General features: G+C 51.8%; 6 protein-coding genes across 6 annotated transcripts; 3 read left to right on the plus strand and 3 right to left on the minus strand.

Annotated features, from left to right (window-relative positions):
* Positions 1–94: 94 nt before the first annotated feature.
* On the minus strand, positions 95–3349 carry GT037_005372 (uncharacterized protein; the record flags this gene model as incomplete). The annotated part of the gene is made up of 1 exon (XM_038930419.1): positions 95–3349. One exon carries the CDS (start codon positions 3347–3349, stop codon positions 95–97), a length of 3255 nt encoding a protein of 1084 aa, XP_038787369.1.
* A 3287-nt stretch (positions 3350–6636) lies between these two features.
* On the plus strand, positions 6637–8127 carry GT037_005373 (fad-binding domain-containing protein; the record flags this gene model as incomplete). The annotated part of the gene is made up of 1 exon (XM_038930420.1): positions 6637–8127. One exon carries the CDS (start codon positions 6637–6639, stop codon positions 8125–8127), a length of 1491 nt encoding a protein of 496 aa, XP_038787370.1.
* A 315-nt stretch (positions 8128–8442) lies between these two features.
* GT037_005374 (duf-domain-containing protein) lies at positions 8443–9028 on the minus strand (the record flags this gene model as incomplete). Its single annotated transcript, XM_038930421.1, has 3 exons — positions 8443–8709; positions 8764–8944; positions 8991–9028. The coding sequence occupies 3 exons, from the start codon at positions 9026–9028 to the stop codon at positions 8443–8445; spliced, it is 486 nt and encodes a 161-aa protein (XP_038787371.1).
* A 498-nt stretch (positions 9029–9526) lies between these two features.
* GT037_005375 (pyridoxamine phosphate oxidase family protein) lies at positions 9527–12564 on the plus strand (the record flags this gene model as incomplete). The annotated part of the gene is made up of 4 exons (XM_038930422.1): positions 9527–10246; positions 10724–10992; positions 11042–11092; positions 11139–12564. The coding sequence occupies 4 exons, from the start codon at positions 9527–9529 to the stop codon at positions 12562–12564; spliced, it is 2466 nt and encodes an 821-aa protein (XP_038787372.1).
* Positions 12565–13304: 740 nt separating this feature from the next.
* Positions 13305–14764, minus strand: GT037_005376 (metallo-dependent phosphatase; the record flags this gene model as incomplete). Its single annotated transcript, XM_038930423.1, has 4 exons — positions 13305–13562; positions 13616–13979; positions 14029–14521; positions 14608–14764. 4 exons carry the CDS (start codon positions 14762–14764, stop codon positions 13305–13307), a joined length of 1272 nt encoding a protein of 423 aa, XP_038787373.1.
* A 621-nt stretch (positions 14765–15385) lies between these two features.
* Positions 15386–17288, plus strand: GT037_005377 (uncharacterized protein; the record flags this gene model as incomplete). The annotated part of the gene is made up of 2 exons (XM_038930424.1): positions 15386–15624; positions 15674–17288. 2 exons carry the CDS (start codon positions 15386–15388, stop codon positions 17286–17288), a joined length of 1854 nt encoding a protein of 617 aa, XP_038787374.1.
* Positions 17289–18381: the final 1093 nt, after the last annotated feature.

Raw genomic sequence — 18381 nt, forward strand, 5'->3', positions numbered from 1 at the left:
AGATAGGCGCACAATTGGAATGGGTAAAAAGTCAGGATACCAAGCTTGGGATGTGAGGCGCTACAATATTATCAACTATTCAAGCCGCATCCGACTACTCTATCTCTTCTATAATCGTCTTCTTCTTGCCTTGTTCATTGTCAGCTCGAGGCTGCACATTGAGTCCGCGAAGGTTTCCCTCTAGCCCAAGGTCAGGTCCTAGCCTAACACCTTCGTCTCTGATCTTGTACAGCTGCTTGAGCCTCATCGTTTCCAAACCCTCTACGACACCTGCTGCATGGTCTCTTACGAGCTCGTCTGTATCCTCATCCCGTACCCATTCCACTACTCGCTCCACCTCTTCTTGCTGCTTCAGATTCAGACCGACCGTGCCTTCCCGCCCGCTCTCCATCTCCGCGTCAACGCCACGTAGCAAACCCAGGATGACAAGCACGGCCGAGCGCCGCAACAGAGCTTTAGCTTCTTCTTTCTCCATGGCAAGAATCAATAGCACCATCTGCAAAGTCGCATCGATCATAGACTGTCGCAAAACATCCATTCGATGCTCCAGGACAGCAGACAGCACACTAAGACCAGAAGCACGAACGCGAACATCCTCCTCAATCCCCGTGTCTTCCCATCCACTCACAATCTTCTGCAGCGCCTCATACTCTGCTTGTTCCTGCGGGTTCGCGCCCTCAGGCTCAAGGATGTTGGGTACCGGTCCACCCCAAGCAGCCTCGCCTTCCTCTCTGAGCCTCCTCTCATCTTCCGCAACTTCGGTTCGTGCCGAGAGTGTTTGGTTGCGTTGGCCCCGCCGACTCGCCAGCGAAAGGCAGGCTTCGGCGACTTGCTTCGCGCATCGAAACCGCAGTCCACTATCTTCGCGTGCGTTCCAGAAGTCGTCGCCGCCGCCGCCGACAACTGTGCTGAGAACTTCTCCGACACGCAGTCTGAAATCCAAGGCGTTCCTGAGCTCTCGTTCCTTTTCGTCTGTCTGCTTACCTCGCGCTAGCTTTAGCGATCGCTCGTCAATGTCGATAAATGCATCGACTAGTATGCCGACTACAGGTTTGGGAGCGCGTATCGCCAAGGTAACGAGAACGGGTATTGCGGCCAAGTGGACGTAGGACTCTGGATCTGCTAGTGAAGCCGAAAGGAGCGTATGTGTAAGAGACGGTATGTCGAGGGCGGGAAACGCAGCCGGGTTCTTGAGAAGCTTGTGCACCGTGTTCAAAGCCCAAGTGCGATTTGGAGGGTCGGGTGATTGTAGCTCGGTAAGGCATGTTTTCAACGTATCGCGGTGCCCGGCTAGTGGATCAGTCGTTGGTTTTGCTGCTGGAGTTGGGCCGGTAGGAGTGGGAGCGATGAGATGGAGAGTCGTGGCGGCGGAGTTGCTTATCGTAGACGATATGGGCGGCTGGGCCTGCGATTGTGGCTGCGAAAGATAGGCTAGCGAAGGGAGAAGTGCGTGTACGGTTTCCATCACTGCGGGCGTCCTCTTTAGTTCTGACGATGCCAGTAGCGTGTTCAGGATGCTTAATGCAAAAGTCGCCAAGTCGTCATCCATAGCCTCACCTTCTTCCTGATCTTTCATCGTACCACGTTCCGATACAATATTGTTCAGCATCGCTCTCTTGGATGCACGCAGCTTGACTGACTTCTCCTTTCGTGCTTTGTGCCCGCTCACATGACTTGATACCAGTTGTGCCATAAGGTCGATGACATGCTGTGGACTTCTGGCAAACTTCCCCTGGAAACGATGCGCCAGAGCTTCCGATAGCTTTGCGTCAATAAGTGCCGATAACGGATCGGTGTCAGAGTCGTCGTCTGTGAGCGATTTCGTTATGGGCTTCTCTGGTACCAGCCACCGCTTGGTAGCGTTCACGAAGATGGAGCCAGCTGCGTCATCGGAGACATTAGCTTCGGTAAGGAGCGTGACGAGAACAGTGACTCTATTATCTAGGTCACTTATCCGTCCAAAGATGCTGCCCATAGCATCTATCCCTCTAGTCTTGTCTTTCGAACGAGTGCGAATCTCGACGCCGCCTTGAGACCCGGGCCCGAGTGTCCAAGCATTGTCGCCATCCCAAAAAAGGTTGGTTGCGATATTGTCAATTTGTTTTGTATCGCAGGCGATCTCCATGTACCGCGACAATATGAGGCTAGGAAGCATACTCCATTCCTTGTCTAGCGAGGGGCGGTCTTTGGCATAGTTGAGCAAGGCCCAAAGTGGGAGAATAATAGGGTGGATGAGACGTCTGATCAACCCGCCATGAGAGTATGATGACAAGATCGTCTTGACTCGTCTCAATGCTATCTTGAGTTTGCTCTCCTGTATTATCGTATGGCCAGTGTCATGTTGCAAAATTCCTGATGCGTTGACATTTTTGGGGTAGATTGCTTGGAACAAAGGCTTTGCGAACGTGTCCCATCCCACAGTTCCCGGAGCACCAGTTGTCTTCTTACTTAGGATTCCACCAGCGATAATCTGCCCAGCTGCTCGACTAAGTTCCTTACCCTCGTTACCATCTAGAAGATGTAGCAGTTGAGGTGAAAGCTTTGTTAGCCATTGATCCTGGCTGATTCCAGACGGTGGCAAGACGAGGAGTTTTGAAGCTTGCGAAACAGCTTCTAGGGGAATGGGTATCTGTGATTGCGGCCCAGATGCGCCCTGAGGTACGTGTGAATTCTTCGACAAGTAGGAGAGCGAGAGAAACTCGATGGTGTGGCGAACGCCTTGTGTTCGCAGAGGAATAGAAGACAGTTCCGAGGTGATGGCAGGTTTCAGCCAATCAGGAAGAGGCTGCTGGAGAAACGTAGTCAAGATTGGGAGCAGTCGAGAAGTCGGAGTATCCTTCATGATCTTTTCGTATACTACTGAATACTTGGACTTTACTTCCTCGGACGAAGCAGGAGAGTAAGACAGCTCGACGAGTGCAGAGATGATGTCCGGAAGGATCCTCTGGGACACTAGCGGTTGCACACCAGAGCCTTTCTGCTCCAGCATAGGCAACAGAATCTCGATGACAGTTGCCAACGCATCCAAATCGTGATTTGGTGGTGTGAAGATTACAGCGGTCAGAACTGATCTTGGTCGTTGGCTGAATGCAACACCAGCAGACAAACGTGGAATGACAGCGAGGATTGTAATGAGGTCTACGAGACCATAGACAACACCAGCGAGTGATGCATCGTAGGGGGCATTGGGATCTGCGGCTAAGTCTGCAGTATTGATGGCCTGGACATGAACAAGCGCTTGTTCGACAAGAGTGTCAGTAGGAACGTCGGCACTATACTTGCGGTTTTTGTCGACGAAAGGGCCAATAAAGTTAGCTGCCGCATCAACTGCATCTTCAACCGCTCCCATCGTGCTCAGTCGTTTCGCGATACCTTCTTGTATGTGCTGGCGCGGCTGTGAGTACGAATGCGACCGGTCCGCCCGAGCTTCAGGACCACCTGTGATGAATATGGTTGACTCCACTCGAGAAGCTTACAAGACATCGACTTATCTTCCAAGATCTTGATGCTCCTCTCCGTCGATTAGGCGAAAAGATGCGATGGCTATGGACAGATGGACATGGATGTTGCTGATTAGTAAGGGTAGGGTGGGCCGCACGTGCTAACGTCAATCTGACGCGTGAACGACGCGAATCTCTTGGCGTGAGGCAACGCGCCATCTCGCCAGCTCTGACGGACAAGAATCCAACAACCACCCCAGCACACCCAGCACTACACGACGTTGATCTCTGTCCAAACTCTACTACTTCTCATCGCATCTCGATTGGATCCGTGTCCATACATACGTCTTCAACATCTTCTGACAATGTCATTTGCGGTGGGACAGTCGCGTAACGCTCTCCTTAGACACAACTTCTTCTCTCGCTTGCTTGCAAGCATGGCGCATGTCAATTCCCCCACAGTTACCGATGTCTGTCTTCCATCTGGAATGCGGTTCGTCCGCGCCTCACGCACTTGTACGGTTGGCACACACCCGAGCCTCTTGGTATGGACTCGATGGGTCGTTTGTATGCCGGCTTGTGCGCCTAAGTGGCAACACGAGGGTTGTGTGTGAGGAGGGCAGGCTCGGATCTTAACCCTAATCATCTTTTGGTGTCCGATGTGCTTTTAGCACAATGGATAGCATCGCGGTCATGTCGCCGACCTCCCGATTAGCCTCTGCATATAGGTCTGCTCACGTGGACCGTCTTGCTCGTGTGCAAAAGGGAGGCTCGAGGTACGGGAGCGGGAGCTCAAATTGAGATGACATGTGCCTGTCGGGGTATTAAAGTCCTCCTACGAGGACCACGTCGGCATCTCATCTGTACAACAGACTCTGGTCACGAAAGATAGCTTCACAACAAATGCGATAACGCGAAGAGGAGGGCTCGGAAGTAAGATGCCGGTCGCCTCTCGTGGGGATCGACTTTGTGTTCAGTCATCGCGCCGAAACATTATCTCTCGTTTCCGAGGGTCGTACGGGAGCTGCAATGCTTGATGCCAACGATCACATGTACTCAACAGACACCGTACGCACAGCAACCAGACAGAAGAAGAGCGCGGTCTCGGCATTGGTCGAGCCTAACACACAGACGTACCAACCTGTTCGGTCTCGGCTGGCGTGAGATCCACTCGTCGGAAAGGCAGTCTCGTGAAATACAAGACAGAAAGCCCAGCGAGGTCTCGATACGCCGCAGGTTGGTATTGTCCAATTTGGCGGACCGTCACGCTCCGGATCTGATGTCTTGTAGTTTCGCGCACGAACATTCTGTTGGGTCTACATGCGCTGGATCAAGTACGTAGCGTTCGCACTGTGCGACAATCGTTTCGAGCTCGACTAGTACACGGCGACGGATTACCCGTGCATCTTACCCACAAGGACGAAAGCCCTGATCAGATCCCCAACCTCTGCCGTTTTCTGCTGCGTTCCGAAGCCGGTGCATGTTTTACTTATTCGGCACTCGTCACTCCAGAGTGATATCTGACCAGTCGCGTTAATTGTCAACACGTATGTTCAGCCTACGTGTGAGTTGACGAGCGTCTACCCATCCGACCGAACAGTTCTCTCGCTGTTGCGATCGACCATGCGGCTTTTGAGGATGTCCTTTGTCCGTATCATCATGCCATTCGTTCCTGATGGAAGCGAAGAGGAAACAAAGACTAGTCTCAGGAATTCATGCTACCACAATCAGAGAGAAGCATCTTGGCTTGACACCCAACGATGAATGCGTCCAATCGTCAGTGTTGCGTGGCTGCTGTGCGAAACTGACTAGGACGTTGTTGCTGAAGCAGCTTGGAACACGGAAAAGAAGATCTTGTGACGATGAGAGGAACTGTTATCGTTGGAGATGCGACGGCGCCTTCTGTGGAAACTCAATGGCATTCACAAGGCCCACAAACTCGGCTACATCGATCTGCTTTCTCAGGCTTGACCATACGAAAAGAGAGCTTCGCAGGAAAGATAGGAGGACTGATGACAGTACGCTGGCGGACACTGAATGCCACAATGCAATGTTTCTCGAACAAGTAGATGGAGACAGGACCTCTCTAGAGTGAGGCTCAAGGTCTAGACCTGTCTGTCGTCATCCTCTGCGACAAGTTTCTGCAGGTATTTCGTTCCTCCATCCAGCTAGGCTTCGCGGTCATATCTCCACCCTTCTTCGCAATGCTCTCTTGGCCATAGTCTTGGATGCATCGTCGCCTGTTTACCGGTGTGGGCTTTTGTGGTGTCATTGGTGCGAAAACGGGAGGGCGTAGTATGGAGTTGCTGTGGGTGGTTTCCTGACCGTCCTTCGGGATGGTCAAACTCTTTTTTCATAAGTGCTCCGCTTTTGGACAGTCTATTCTACGCTAATGAAAGCAGGTCCTGGAATTGATTTCGTGTTACTCTTAATCTCGTATCGAGCGCTACAGCTGCAGCGGGTATGCCTTCTGGGTGTGACAGCCTGCAGCGAAGCGAGCTTGCACGTATTCAGCCTATACAACGACATTACGAGAACGAGGACCAAGACAACAACTATTGACACGCGACCCTCCATACTCCTCGTTCGGTTCGACGATTCTTGGGGTCTTCCAGATCCCGTTGCAAATCCTCGATCAAGGCTACCGACTGCAGCCGGCATTGGCGATTCAATTTTCCTGTGTAAGCGGAGTTGCAGATGCTCTTGCTTGACTCGAGAGGTCCATCAGGGGGCAAAGAAGATGCGCCAATCATGGGTAACAGTCGTTTTGAACACACACGAATCAGACACGAGAGGGAAGAGGTCATGCATAGAAGGACGGTATTCCAGCTCGACATGTCCGTTGCGATACCCCGCCTTGGTTGTAGTACAATACAAGCATTTGGTCCCAATTTCATTGCCCCTTTGAGCAAGCGATGTTGCTGACTATCTCGAACGATTCTTGGTATGACAGTCATGGCTATGATCGTCGTTCGTACAGCTTGACATATCCCACCGGACTTTTCTTGGACGTGGAGCTTACCTGGCCGTGGTTTCACGCACAGGCATGACTTTAAGCACATCAGATTCTCCATCTCCAAGGTATTCCGCACGACGTCATCAATAGCTGTATTACCTTGGTGACGGGTATAAATGGAACGGCAAATCACGATGATGCTAACGGTATCACGATCAAGCCATTCGTCTTCGGTCCATCATGTTGCGATTAATTGTTCGTCTCATCGCTACATTGCTATTTTCATCTTTGGCATATGGCGATACTTGTTCATCCGTTGCTTCTCTAGGCTACATCAACGTCACCTACGCTCTGAACTTGGCCTATATCGAAGAGCAAACTCAGTACTGGTCAACTTCATGCTCTGCCCTTCTCCCATCATGCATCATCTTCCCAAAAACAGTAGAAGAAGTTTCAACGGTGGTACGGATCCTCGCCAACACCACCGAACCTTTTGCCGTCAAATCTGGAGGCCACAATCCCAACAATGGATGGAGCAGTGTTGCCGGAGGCCCACTCATTGCTATGGAGCACTTCGATCAGGCCGAGCTCGATCGCAGCACGGGTATCGTCGACGTAGGCCCTGGTAATCGGCTCGACGGCATCGCTTCCAAACTGCAAGGCACAGGCTGGACCTTTGTCGGTGGTCGCATTGGAAACACTGGAGTTGGTGGGCTAGTGCTCGGCGGAGGACTGAGCTACATGTCGACGCAGTATGGATGGGCTGCTTCAAGCGTGCTCGAGTACGAGATGATCTTCGCCAATGGCACAATCGGTCACATCAGGAACGACAACCACCCCGACCTTTTCGTCGCTTTGAAGGGAGGCGGTAACAATTATGGTGTAGTAACAAATTACAAATTGCAAGCTCATCGACAGGGCGACATCTGGGGTGGCAACCTGGTGTACCTGCGCACGCCAAAGAAGGACAAGCAGCTCCTCCAGGCCGTTCGCGATTGGACAGGGTACAACGAGGACGAAAAGGCTGCTGTGATAGTAACAGCAGAGCGAGCCAATATCAACATAGTCGACTCGTGGATCATCTTTCTCTTCTACGATGGTCCGACGCCTCCAGCTGGGTTGTTCAAGAACTTTACCGATGTCAATCCTCTTCTCGATACCACACGAACACGCACCTACGCCGATCTCATGGCACTGAGTAACTGGGTCGTGATCAAAGGCAATGTTGTAGACATCGCCACAGAGACAATCCCCTTGCCGTCTAGTGCGAACGCCGTCCAGGTCATGGAGGGTCTGCATGATCACTGGAGAAACGTCTCCGGCACCACACTTCTCGTACCTGGTATTGTGGCGTCCATCGCATGGCAGCCTTTTCCCAAGAAGATTGCGCAAAAGGCAAGAGAACTCAGCCCCGACCTGATCGATGCCGATGCAGATGTAGACCGCATCATCATCGAGATGAACTACGCGTTCACACCGCAGTCACTATATGAGCAGATGGCCGATACAATGGAAGCTACCTATTCGGGTGTGAGAGACAGAGTTTTGGCGTGGCAAGCAGAGGACAAGTTGCCGCAAGCATATCTGCCGATCTTTATGAACTATGGATTCTTTCGGCAGGACTACTTTGGGAGACTGAGGCCTGAGAGTCGCGCGTTGGCGAAGAGGGTCGCGGATGAGGTTGATCCGAGGGGTTTGTTCAGGTCGAGAACGGGAGGCTGGAAGCCCTGAACTTGGGTACTCGTATAGATACGGAGGTTTCGCTGGAGGCATCAGAGCATGAATTGAGCTGCGGATCATGTTGGATTAGTGGTACTGGTAGAAGTCTGTCTTGACGAATGTGTCCATTTATATATGTGATCAGCACTCGCATCCTCTTCACCTCACATGTGCACATGCACACTTTGACAACGTCTCGTCATGGTGACTTCCCATGTCCTCTCTCCTTCTTATGTGCTTCATGCATGAGCTCACTCAGGTAACACATACTGTGCCCTTCTCGAAGCCTCGTGGCACATTCCTTCATCTAACACCACTGGGCACATGCTATGCGCGACGTATCTCCCACTCGACATTTGTGATGCTGACTTCCTCGCCAGCCTTCTCGTCGTAGTCGTACCATTCGCCATCGGGCAGCTCGATGCCCGAGAACTTGGTGCCAGATTCTATGCCCGTCGCAAGGAATTCTCCCTCAGCCTTGAATTCTACAAATTCCAGGCCTCTGCAGTCAAACTCGAGGATGTTGATCTTCTTGGGCGGGTCGCTTTGTGGGTAGGATGCGGGCGCGGCCTTGATGTTCGCTGAGTGTTCTCTCTACAGGCCATGTCAGCGGTTGGACGTGGAGAAGAGGGTGTAGGGCAGAAAGACCTTACAGTTCTTACACCTCCAGACAAAGTTGGCTTCACCCTTGCTGCCGCTTTGCTCGTTCATCTCGAAGCGGTTTACCGAGACGGGGTTGGGGTGTACTTCGCGACATGACGTGCATTGGACTTTGAAAGTGTAGAAAAAGGGCGCGTCTTCCGTGTCGTTTGGGCGGAGGTCGGTGACTCTAATCACTATTAACCAAGTCCTGAAAAGGGGTACAAGATACTCACCCGTTCAATTCGGCCTTCAATGCTAGTGCGAGCACCATGTTGAGAATTGCTATAGGCGTTACAAAGCTTGTGTCGCAACTCGCTGCGTCTCTGGATGATGCGCCCCGCCCCCACTAGCCTTCCAGCTGCCTTTAAGCTAATACTGATGGGGCAAGGCGGCGTTACCGTGCATTGCAGCTTTCTTGCAGTCCAAATCTTAATACCGCATTTGCTTATCTGCAAACATACACAACTTGTATATTACCGGATTCGCATATTTCTCATCTTACTGAGGTTTTGTTTGTAACTATTGTCATCATACTCGTTCATCGATTCATTATCGGAATCCGGCCCTAAACCTTCAGTCTCCTTGTCCCCAACGAGAGGACTATCCGACGCAGATTCCAAACAAATTCTTTTACTTGCGTCGATCTTTCCTGCACATATCGGTTGATCCAAAGCAAGACTTTCGCCGGCTTCTTCCTTTTATATCGCATTCCAAAGACGAAGAGTTTCAATCTTGACCGCTACTTGCTTTCATACCCAGTTCTTTCAACATGGTCAAATTCTACCCTTCTCTCACCGAGGACCACATCGATTTCATCTCCCGCCAATCTCTATTCTTCGTCGCCAGTGCTCCTTGGGCTGGAGACCACATCAACATCTCACCCAAAGGCCACCCATCAAGAACCTTTTCTGTCCTCGGCCCGAAGACCGTCGCATACCTAGACGCAACCGGCAGCGGCTGTGAAACCATCTCCCACGTCTACGAAAATGGCCGTGTCACCGTAATGTTCTCCTCCTTTGGACCCTCTCCCCAGATTATGCGTCTGTTCTGCAAAGGACGTGTAGTCGAAAAATGGGATCCGTACTATGGCCAATTGCGCGCAAAGATGGCAGCAGAGAATGGCGAATCGGTTGACATCACCGGTGCGCGTGCCATTATTGTGTTGAAGATTCAAAAAGTCCAGACCAGCTGTGGATTCGGCGTGCCTCAGCTCGCAGGCGGCAAGGCCGCAGACACGGAAGAAGAAGCAGCAGCAAGTGACGCTATCACCTATGTGGACCACGACCATAACAAGGAAGAAGAGAACGGTTTCAAGCAACGTGACACCATGGATAATTGGGCGCGTAAGACGCTGGAGAAGCAAGAGCTCGCCGATTACCAGAAACAGTACAATCATCGGTCGCTTGATGGGCTGCCGGGTATGATGAGTGCGCGTAGATCCCACGATGAGAATATCGCGTTGGAGGATACCAAGGCGTGGTGGAGGAAAGTGAGCAGGCAGCAGGATGCTGTTGCCCTGGGTGTGGTCTTGGGTGTTGTATTGATGTTGATGTTGAGTCTTGTTGGTGTGCTGAGCATTAAACCAGTGTTCTTGCAGCACATTTTGAATGCGCAGCGGAGACAATTGGGTTTACCGGAGGATCACTCATGGAAGAGCGAGCTTTGAGGAGCAATGTGCTTTGTAGCGCGCCGCGGGTGCCGGAGATTATATGCCGTGGTGCTGAGATACTTTTTTCTACGCTTGCACAACTTCCAGCTTCCACATTTCAGTCTTGTCAATCTCCATACCTTTTGGGAATATCGCTATAAGTAAGCTTACATTGCCACGTGGTGGCGAGTTCAGCCTTGTGCGTTCCTGCCCCGCCATTCTTCTCTCAGCCTGCTTCCACTCAGCTTGCTTCGTCGTGTTGCGTGAAATCATCGCCGCTTCGCCAGAGAATTTCGATTTATGCTCATCTCGCCCTAGCGCTCATACGTCATTGTCGGACTGGCAATGCGCCTTGTGCACGCTGGAGACGACGGCCGCAGCCTTAGCCTCCAGGAATTCTTCGATGACAAGATTCCGGATTATGCTATCCTCTCACATACCTGGGGCCTCGACAGCGAAGAAGTCAACTATCAAGACTTTATGAACGACACTGGAAAGCATAAGCGAGGTTATAGCAAGATCCAATTCTGCGCCAAGCAGGTTTTAAGCGAGGGTCTGGAGTACTTCTGGGTTGACACATGCTGCAGGTTGGTCATCGGCACGAAAACATCAAGGACGCAGCTGATACGAACACAGTAAGCTAGATCCCCCGGAGAACATCCACATGTCTTCTGTCAGTATTTTGATGTTCGCTAACGGATGGGTGATTGGTTGTAGTCGACAAGTCTAGTAGCGCTGAGTTGACGGAATCCATCAACTCCATGTTCGAATGGTACAAACAAGCACTGGTCTGCTATGTCTGGCTCGACGACCTTGCTTCCGATATTAAACCCGAGATAGGATTTCCAAGTTGCCGCTGGTTTAGCAGAGGCTGGACATTACAAGAACTGCTTGCTCCGAATCAAGTGGAGTTCTACAACCATGCCTGGGATTGTGTAGGTACCAAGCAGCGTCACGCCGATATCATCTCTAAGATTACTCGTATACCTCGAGGCGTGTTATTCAGGCCCCAACAAATCTTTGACGAAACCATTGCCACGAGAATGTCGTGGGCATCTAAACGTAAGACGAAAAGAAGAGAAGACATTGCATACAGTCTCCTCGGTATATTCGATGTCTACATGCCATTGATATATGGAGAGGGTGTAAGAGCCTTTCGACGACTACAAGAAGAGATCATCAAACGACACAACGACCTCAGCATCTTCGCGTGGATAGGCACGCCAGGTCAAATTCCCAATGACCTAGTGGGAATTTTTGCCAGCTCGCCGACCGGGTTTGCAGATTGTCCGGACCTCGAACCTCACAAATCCTTGACAGCCGAATTTGCACTCACAAATAGAGGCCTGTTACTCACTGGTCACTTTGAACTATACGGCTATCATCCTGTAGTTGGAGAACTACAAGGCCCTCATACTGGAATTGGAGAAATGGATATTGTTCCACATTATGTCCTCATTGTTGGAAAAACGACCGACTCTAGGGAGCAAGGAATCTATCTTCGAAAGCTGGGACCCGGCTCATTTTGTCGTATCGAGAGTCAGACACTAGTATATAATGAAGGCAGGCTTGAGGACTCTCCTGGGTGGATGCTTGAAAAAGACGACAAGATTTACATCTTAGCCGATATCCCCAGATATGGATATGGGTACGATATGTTCGAACTTATGTCCCCACATCGTCACAGCGCGATTAAGTTTCCTCGCGGGCAAAGGGATTTCAAGGTTTACTCCACTGCTCCATTGGCACTTTGGGATCAGGTCGATGCCTTGTTCTTACGATCGAAGCCCCATGGTACAAGCACCTATACAACAGTACTAGCTGCTGAAGTCTGCGTCTCTGTACATGGGCACGAGGTTATGATGGTTGTTGTCCATGACGGCGGATCTGCAATGCATCGTATCTTGACGTTTAAATCGGAGCCATATGCCGCAGAAAGAGACTTGTTGTTCCAAGGCAGAGTCCGCAATGAGGGCATATCGTGGAAGGATTTGATGAACCAAGCACCCCGACTATCAACTCTCAAGAGCTCGATCAACTTAAAACTGGAGCAACGTACTTACAAAGTAGGGTTTTCTCTGAGGTCAGCCATACTCCACATGCACTACTCCAAAGATGTTCCGGTGGATATCCTCGTCTCATCAATTGAACCTGTGTAGACTACGACGTGCTACAACTACACTCATATCGCACTGGTTCATCAGGATCCAGTCTTGCAGCAGTTTGAGTGGGCCTCACTTCATCACTAGTCCCCTCATAGCATACAGGCTAGCGTAGATCTTGCAATCCGGGCAATCGTGTCAGACTACTTGTGCCTGTCACTATAGTCAGGAGCTGATGGCTAGCTTTGGTTTTTCACATCTGGACAAAGGGACACTGGAGTGGATTCCTAAATTTCCCCGTGTCTATTCAAACTTTTTGAAACATAGCAAGGCCACTTACCGATGTTCATGAGCTTATCCAACATCACAACCACTCGTTTGCAGAACGCCAACGTAGCGATGAAGATCGACCAATGTATCTTCACTATCAATGCATGACACGACATGGCGCTACGGTAGGGTGCTTTGGAACTGTTTAATAGCCAGATCATGGGTCTTTTCTCTGTTGCATGTAAATAGATATCCAGACTAAAGGCGAATGGATATGCGAAACGTATTCATACCGTTTATAATACTACTACCAACAAGACTCCGTCAACGCGCATATCGTACAAGCCATGTTCAAAATCCGTATACATTCCATTCCGGTCGTTCATCTTCCCAGGGGTATTCATTCAAGTCTCCACTTCTCCATCATATCGTAAGAATGCATATACACACACATCCGCCCGTCTCGTCGTGCAACCAGCGACCTTTTTCCATTTCCCTATCCACAAGCAAACACCACCACACGCTGTTTACAAGAAGTACTCTCCGCGACCTCCCCTCCCAGCTGGGACAGCACGCTTATGATCGGGAACAGCACTGAAGATTTGGAATTCTGGCTTGAGGTCCTCGCCCAGGTTCATGATGGAAGCGACGTTTCCGCAGCGGTAGCAGTAGTTGGGTGCTGACCAGACAGTCACAACGTCCTTGTCTTTGAAGTGATATTTGTAGCCTTCGTTGACTAATTGATGGGCTCGGGCGATAAGCTGGAGACCGTTGACGTGGTTGAACTGTAACAATATGTTAGCTGGAGGATGAAGGGAGAAACGTGGTGGATGCATACTTCTGAAGACACCTTGTCTCCGAACAACCAACCTGCACCTCTAGGCGAGACTGCCCAAGTGTCTACCTCTTCAGGATCACTCCACACAAGGTCGCAAAAGGCTCCCTCGTGGGGGATCTCCTGGGCGCGGGCTACGACGCGGATTTGATCTAATGTCCGAATTTCGGGACTGAGACCGCCGTGTACGCAAAGTACCTTTCCGTCGACGATGGCGGCCAAAGCGAGGAAGTCGAAGACTTGACAGCAGGCCTTCCATACTGAAGCGTTGCCGTACTTGGTTTGGCACTCCTCGTAGAAACCGTAGACTTGGGTGATTTGTCGCGATTCGTGGTTTCCACGGACAAGTGTGACGCGGTCTGGGAATCTATCGCTGTCAGTATCTATAATGTGCTTTTCCGATTTCGTATGCATACTTTGCCTTCAAGCACATGAGAAGAGTGAAAGTCTCCAGACTGAAATATCCTCGGTCGACAAAGTCGCCCAAGAAGATGAAATTCTGCTGGCCATTTCCGCCAACTGTGTTTTTGGCCGAGTCTGCGTCGGATGCAGATCCAATACTCCGCCTGTCGTGGACGCTCCTGCTTCGACCTCGTTCCTCCTCCTCATCGTCATCGCCTTCTTCATCGCCATCACCGCCAGGAGGACTCGCAGGCCCTGTGTAATTGGGGTCGCGCTGGAAGCGCCTCTTCATCTTGCGCTTTACTTTGGGATCTGTTATGCTTGTGGGAGGCTCGAGATCGGCGGGGTTAATTGTGCTTGGTAATGTGACTGGCGGCGCGAGGGGTGCGGCAGGGGAGTCGTTGGGCATGCCACCAGCGACGCGGAAGAGCTCGAGAAGGTCATAGAATTGGCCGTGGATGTCTCCGCATACCGTGACGGGTGTTCTTACGGGTTGGATGTTGGATTCTGATGGATGGCGTTAGTCTCTGTTCACCGTCTAACCTCGTCTTCTTCCTTCGGACATGGCAGTCTTGAGATTCCAAATCACATACCTTCCATGAGACATTCTTTGACAATCTCACATAGTCGCTTCATGTCTGCCTCGGGCAAGTACTTGCATTGCTTGGCTTGCTCCAGCCATTCATCGGGTCCTGCGCCCTTTGCGAGGCGCGCAGGCCCTGGCTGTGGAACATCGCTGTCTTTCCCCATGTTTCAGTCGTCGTCCAGGTCAGAGTCAACAAGAATGGCTCGATGCGGTGCGTTTAGATGCAGGAGGGCGACAATGGCGGCGGGAAGGAGCTTGGTCGTGTGACGATGGCGGTGCTGAGGCGTCGGCTGTAGGGTATCATGGGTCAAGATGACTGGCAGTAAAAGCAAAGGCAGTGGGCGAGAGGAGGCTATGTCGTCTGCAGCTAGAGAGGGCGGGGATTGGGCATGTGCCGTCGTGGTTGAGGTGCAGTCGAGGTGCGGGTTTCGGTGGGGCAGCTGCCGCCCCTCGGCGCTTGCCGTTCGCGCCTGCCCTTGCCCACTGCCTCGTCAAGGCGCGCCCATTGTCGCTGCGTCATTGCCAAAGTCGCCGTGTCTCTCAGAGTATCCAAAACAGTCGCCGCGCTTGGTACTACCTTCCTGCCCGATATCTCTCATGTTCACCCAAAGCAGCTGTCGCTCTCTCCTCCACCTCGCCCCAACTCAACGACAAGTGAGATAAATCACCCGGCCGAGGGCTACATTGCAATTACCTACGGTATACAGCTACTCACTCATACGCCAGGGCTGCAACCCTTCTAGCTGTATACAAACTCAACCCGCACAAGAACAATCGCGTCCTCCATGGCCCCTCCTCAGACCAATGCCAACGGCGTCCTACCCGTCACACTCCTCCAGAAGAACCCCCAAGTCCAGACGTCCCGCGGCCCAAAGGCTGCTCAGCCCCGCCTGAAGCTCATATGTCGGCGACTGCCCCCGGGCCTCACCAAGGCCGAGTTTGTGGAGGCCCTGGGCGACGAATGGAAACTGGGTGCTGGCAAGATTGATTGGATCAACTACAGGAAAGGCAAGATATCGACCGAGTATGTCCCTCTTGACCTGTTTGCTTGGGCAGTATGTTGACCACCTCAGTGCCGCCAAACCGTCCAAGCCAGCGCGTGTATACATTCACGTTACGAGACAGGACCATGTCAAGGCACTCGGCGACCACGTGCGCACAGTCACTTTCCACGATGCGACCAAATCATGGCAGGACCCCGCCCTCGTCGGACCCCCCACGCTCGAGTACGCTCCCTACCCGAAGATGCCTGGGGGTCGCCGAAGGAACGACAACCGCCAGGGCACCATTGACCAGGACCAAGATTTCAAGGATTTCCTCGAGAGCCTCACGAACCCCATCACTAAGCCTCCTGCTGCCGAAAATGAAGGCCAGAAGGAAAAGGTCAAGACTACGCCTCTGATCGAAGCGCTCCGGGAGAAGAAGGCCAACCGGGACAAACCGAGCGCAAAGGGCAACAGAGGGCGTGGAGAGGCCAAGGACGATAGTGGTGAGAAGAAGATCCTCGCCAAGCCAGGCAAGGAGAACGCCCTCAACTCGAATGACAAGAATCGTCGGATGAGCAAGGCTGACAAGGCTCAAGCAACTAAAGACGCCGTCAAGATCCTTAACAAGGAAGCATCGTCCTCCAAGGCAACTGCTGGGACGGCAGACAAGTCTTCTGCCAGTCCGGCACCAGAGCGCAAGCGCGGCAACGTCGCACTCGCAAAGTCCATGTTACAGCGTGACCTTGGTGTAGGGCCTGCTCCCAACCGTCGACGCGGAACGAAGCGCGAGGTTGGTGCAGCTGCGCCCGATGCGAACGCTCAAGCAAAGGAGACCAAAGCAGTGGATGAAAAGGCCAAGGAAGCGCCTGTTGCGTCACCAGCTGCATCAACTCCAGACAAGACTTCACAAACAAGCAGAAAAGAACGCCCAACCCGAGCGGAACGGCGCGCATTCAAGGCCAATCAGGGCGACAAATCCAGTGACAAGGCCACTGCCAGCGATGTGAAGCCACAGACACCACTCAAGACCCCTGCGCCTCAAATTCTCAAGAAGCCTCAAACACCGAACCCTCCTAAAGGTCCAGCTGCCTCGCGGGTACCACCAACCGAGCCTGCTGCTGCCCGAAACAGTTCCGCTCCAACACAATCGCACGCTGCTCCTGCCAAGACCGAGACTGCACCTGCGCAGGCACATAACAATGCCTCAAAAGCAGCGCCAGCCAATCCCGTACCTGCACCTACAAGCAAGCAAGCCTTCCTCAAGCACGCCAACCCCAGCCAAGGCATTACCGAACCCCTCATCGAAGAAGTCATGAAGACATTCGGCGGCATCGATAAAGTGGAGATCGACAAGCGCAAGGGCTTTGCCTACGTCGACTTTGCTGAGCCAGAGGGTTTACGCAAAGCTATGGCTGCCAGTCCTATCAAGATTGCTCAAGGCGCTGTGCAGGTTCTTGAGCGTAAAGAAAAAGTTGCTAGGGGCCCAAACCCAAGGTTTAACGGACCCCCGACTGGACCTGCTCGTGGCGGTGCAAGGGGAGGCTTTGGACCGAGGGGCGGACGCGGCGGCAGAGGTGGTGCTAGAGGAGGGCATGCTGGCCCTGTGAATGCTGGAGGTGCTGGCGAAGCTGCTTCTAATGCATCTGCTGCTGCGTCGGCTTCAGCTCCGGCACCTGTTGCCAGTGCTAACGCTGCTACGTGAACGGAATGATGGTCATGTGTACCAGACATGAAACATTAGCACTTTGACGACAGAGCCATCGGATACGATCGCCGCCTGTATTGCGGTACCAACAACATTGAATACGCCACAATATGTCTATGCTCACTCTTCGTCTTACATGGCCTTCCTACTATCGATAACAGAGACTGTGGCATACGAGACATGTATATGGCGTCACAGATGGATCAATCACGAGGCATTGTGATATAACTTAGAGTATGTGATACCGCGCGTCTACTGCATGGACATGAGTATGAGGCAATGGCACGTAGTAAGAGGTTAGCATGATAGAAGCTTAGCGAGGTAGCAGAAGATATGAAGATGAGACGTGCATATCTACTTCTCTCTATTGACTTTTTTATCAACAAAACGTGCTCGTTTGTGTCTTTCCGGCCGTAAGGCAACTCGTGTTTTCGGTCATATCTCCCCTTCTTGTCGAGTATTGTTGGAATCACCCTTGCAGGCAAGTTTTCTTTGTATTTTCCGCTCCACGCTCGTTGTGCTACGGGTACACTAAGCCTGTGCACTTAGTCTATGGCAAGGTCACACGTTTTGCGCAAAGCAGGGTAGAGAGTGGATTCGGTTCAAATTTGACTATACTAAACGTGTCCTCATTACACCAGCCCTCTTACCGTTAACATGAAGGAGTGTTGTAAGAAAAACAGACAATCAGGGTAGCCTAATGGCTCCCATGGGAAATCGAGCTTTTGGTGCCGTGAGGCGATTGTCTTTGGTATATGGTAAGGAAATGGACACGACGTTTCAGAGTGGAGTAGGCAATTTCAGGGGAACAGTGATATGGGCGCTTTGGGTCCGCAGGGGGAGGGGGATGTAGCAAGAGATGGAAAGAACACAAAAGACACAAGATAGCAGCAGCAGCAGCAGCAATGTAGCAGACATCAAGAAAGAGAAGAAGTGCAATCATGAAGCATGTACATTAACGTTTGAAGATGAAAGATTTCCAGCTCTTTTACCCCATCTAACCAACCGCTTCCTGCTCCATCGTCGTCGTCAGATACATTTACCCCGGTTTACCCTCCCCTTTCAAACCACCTGATGCGAATACCCCTAC

This window comes from Alternaria burnsii, assembly GCF_013036055.1.
Source record: "Alternaria burnsii strain CBS107.38 chromosome Unknown 740, whole genome shotgun sequence".
NCBI lineage: Eukaryota > Fungi > Ascomycota > Dothideomycetes > Pleosporales > Pleosporaceae > Alternaria > Alternaria burnsii.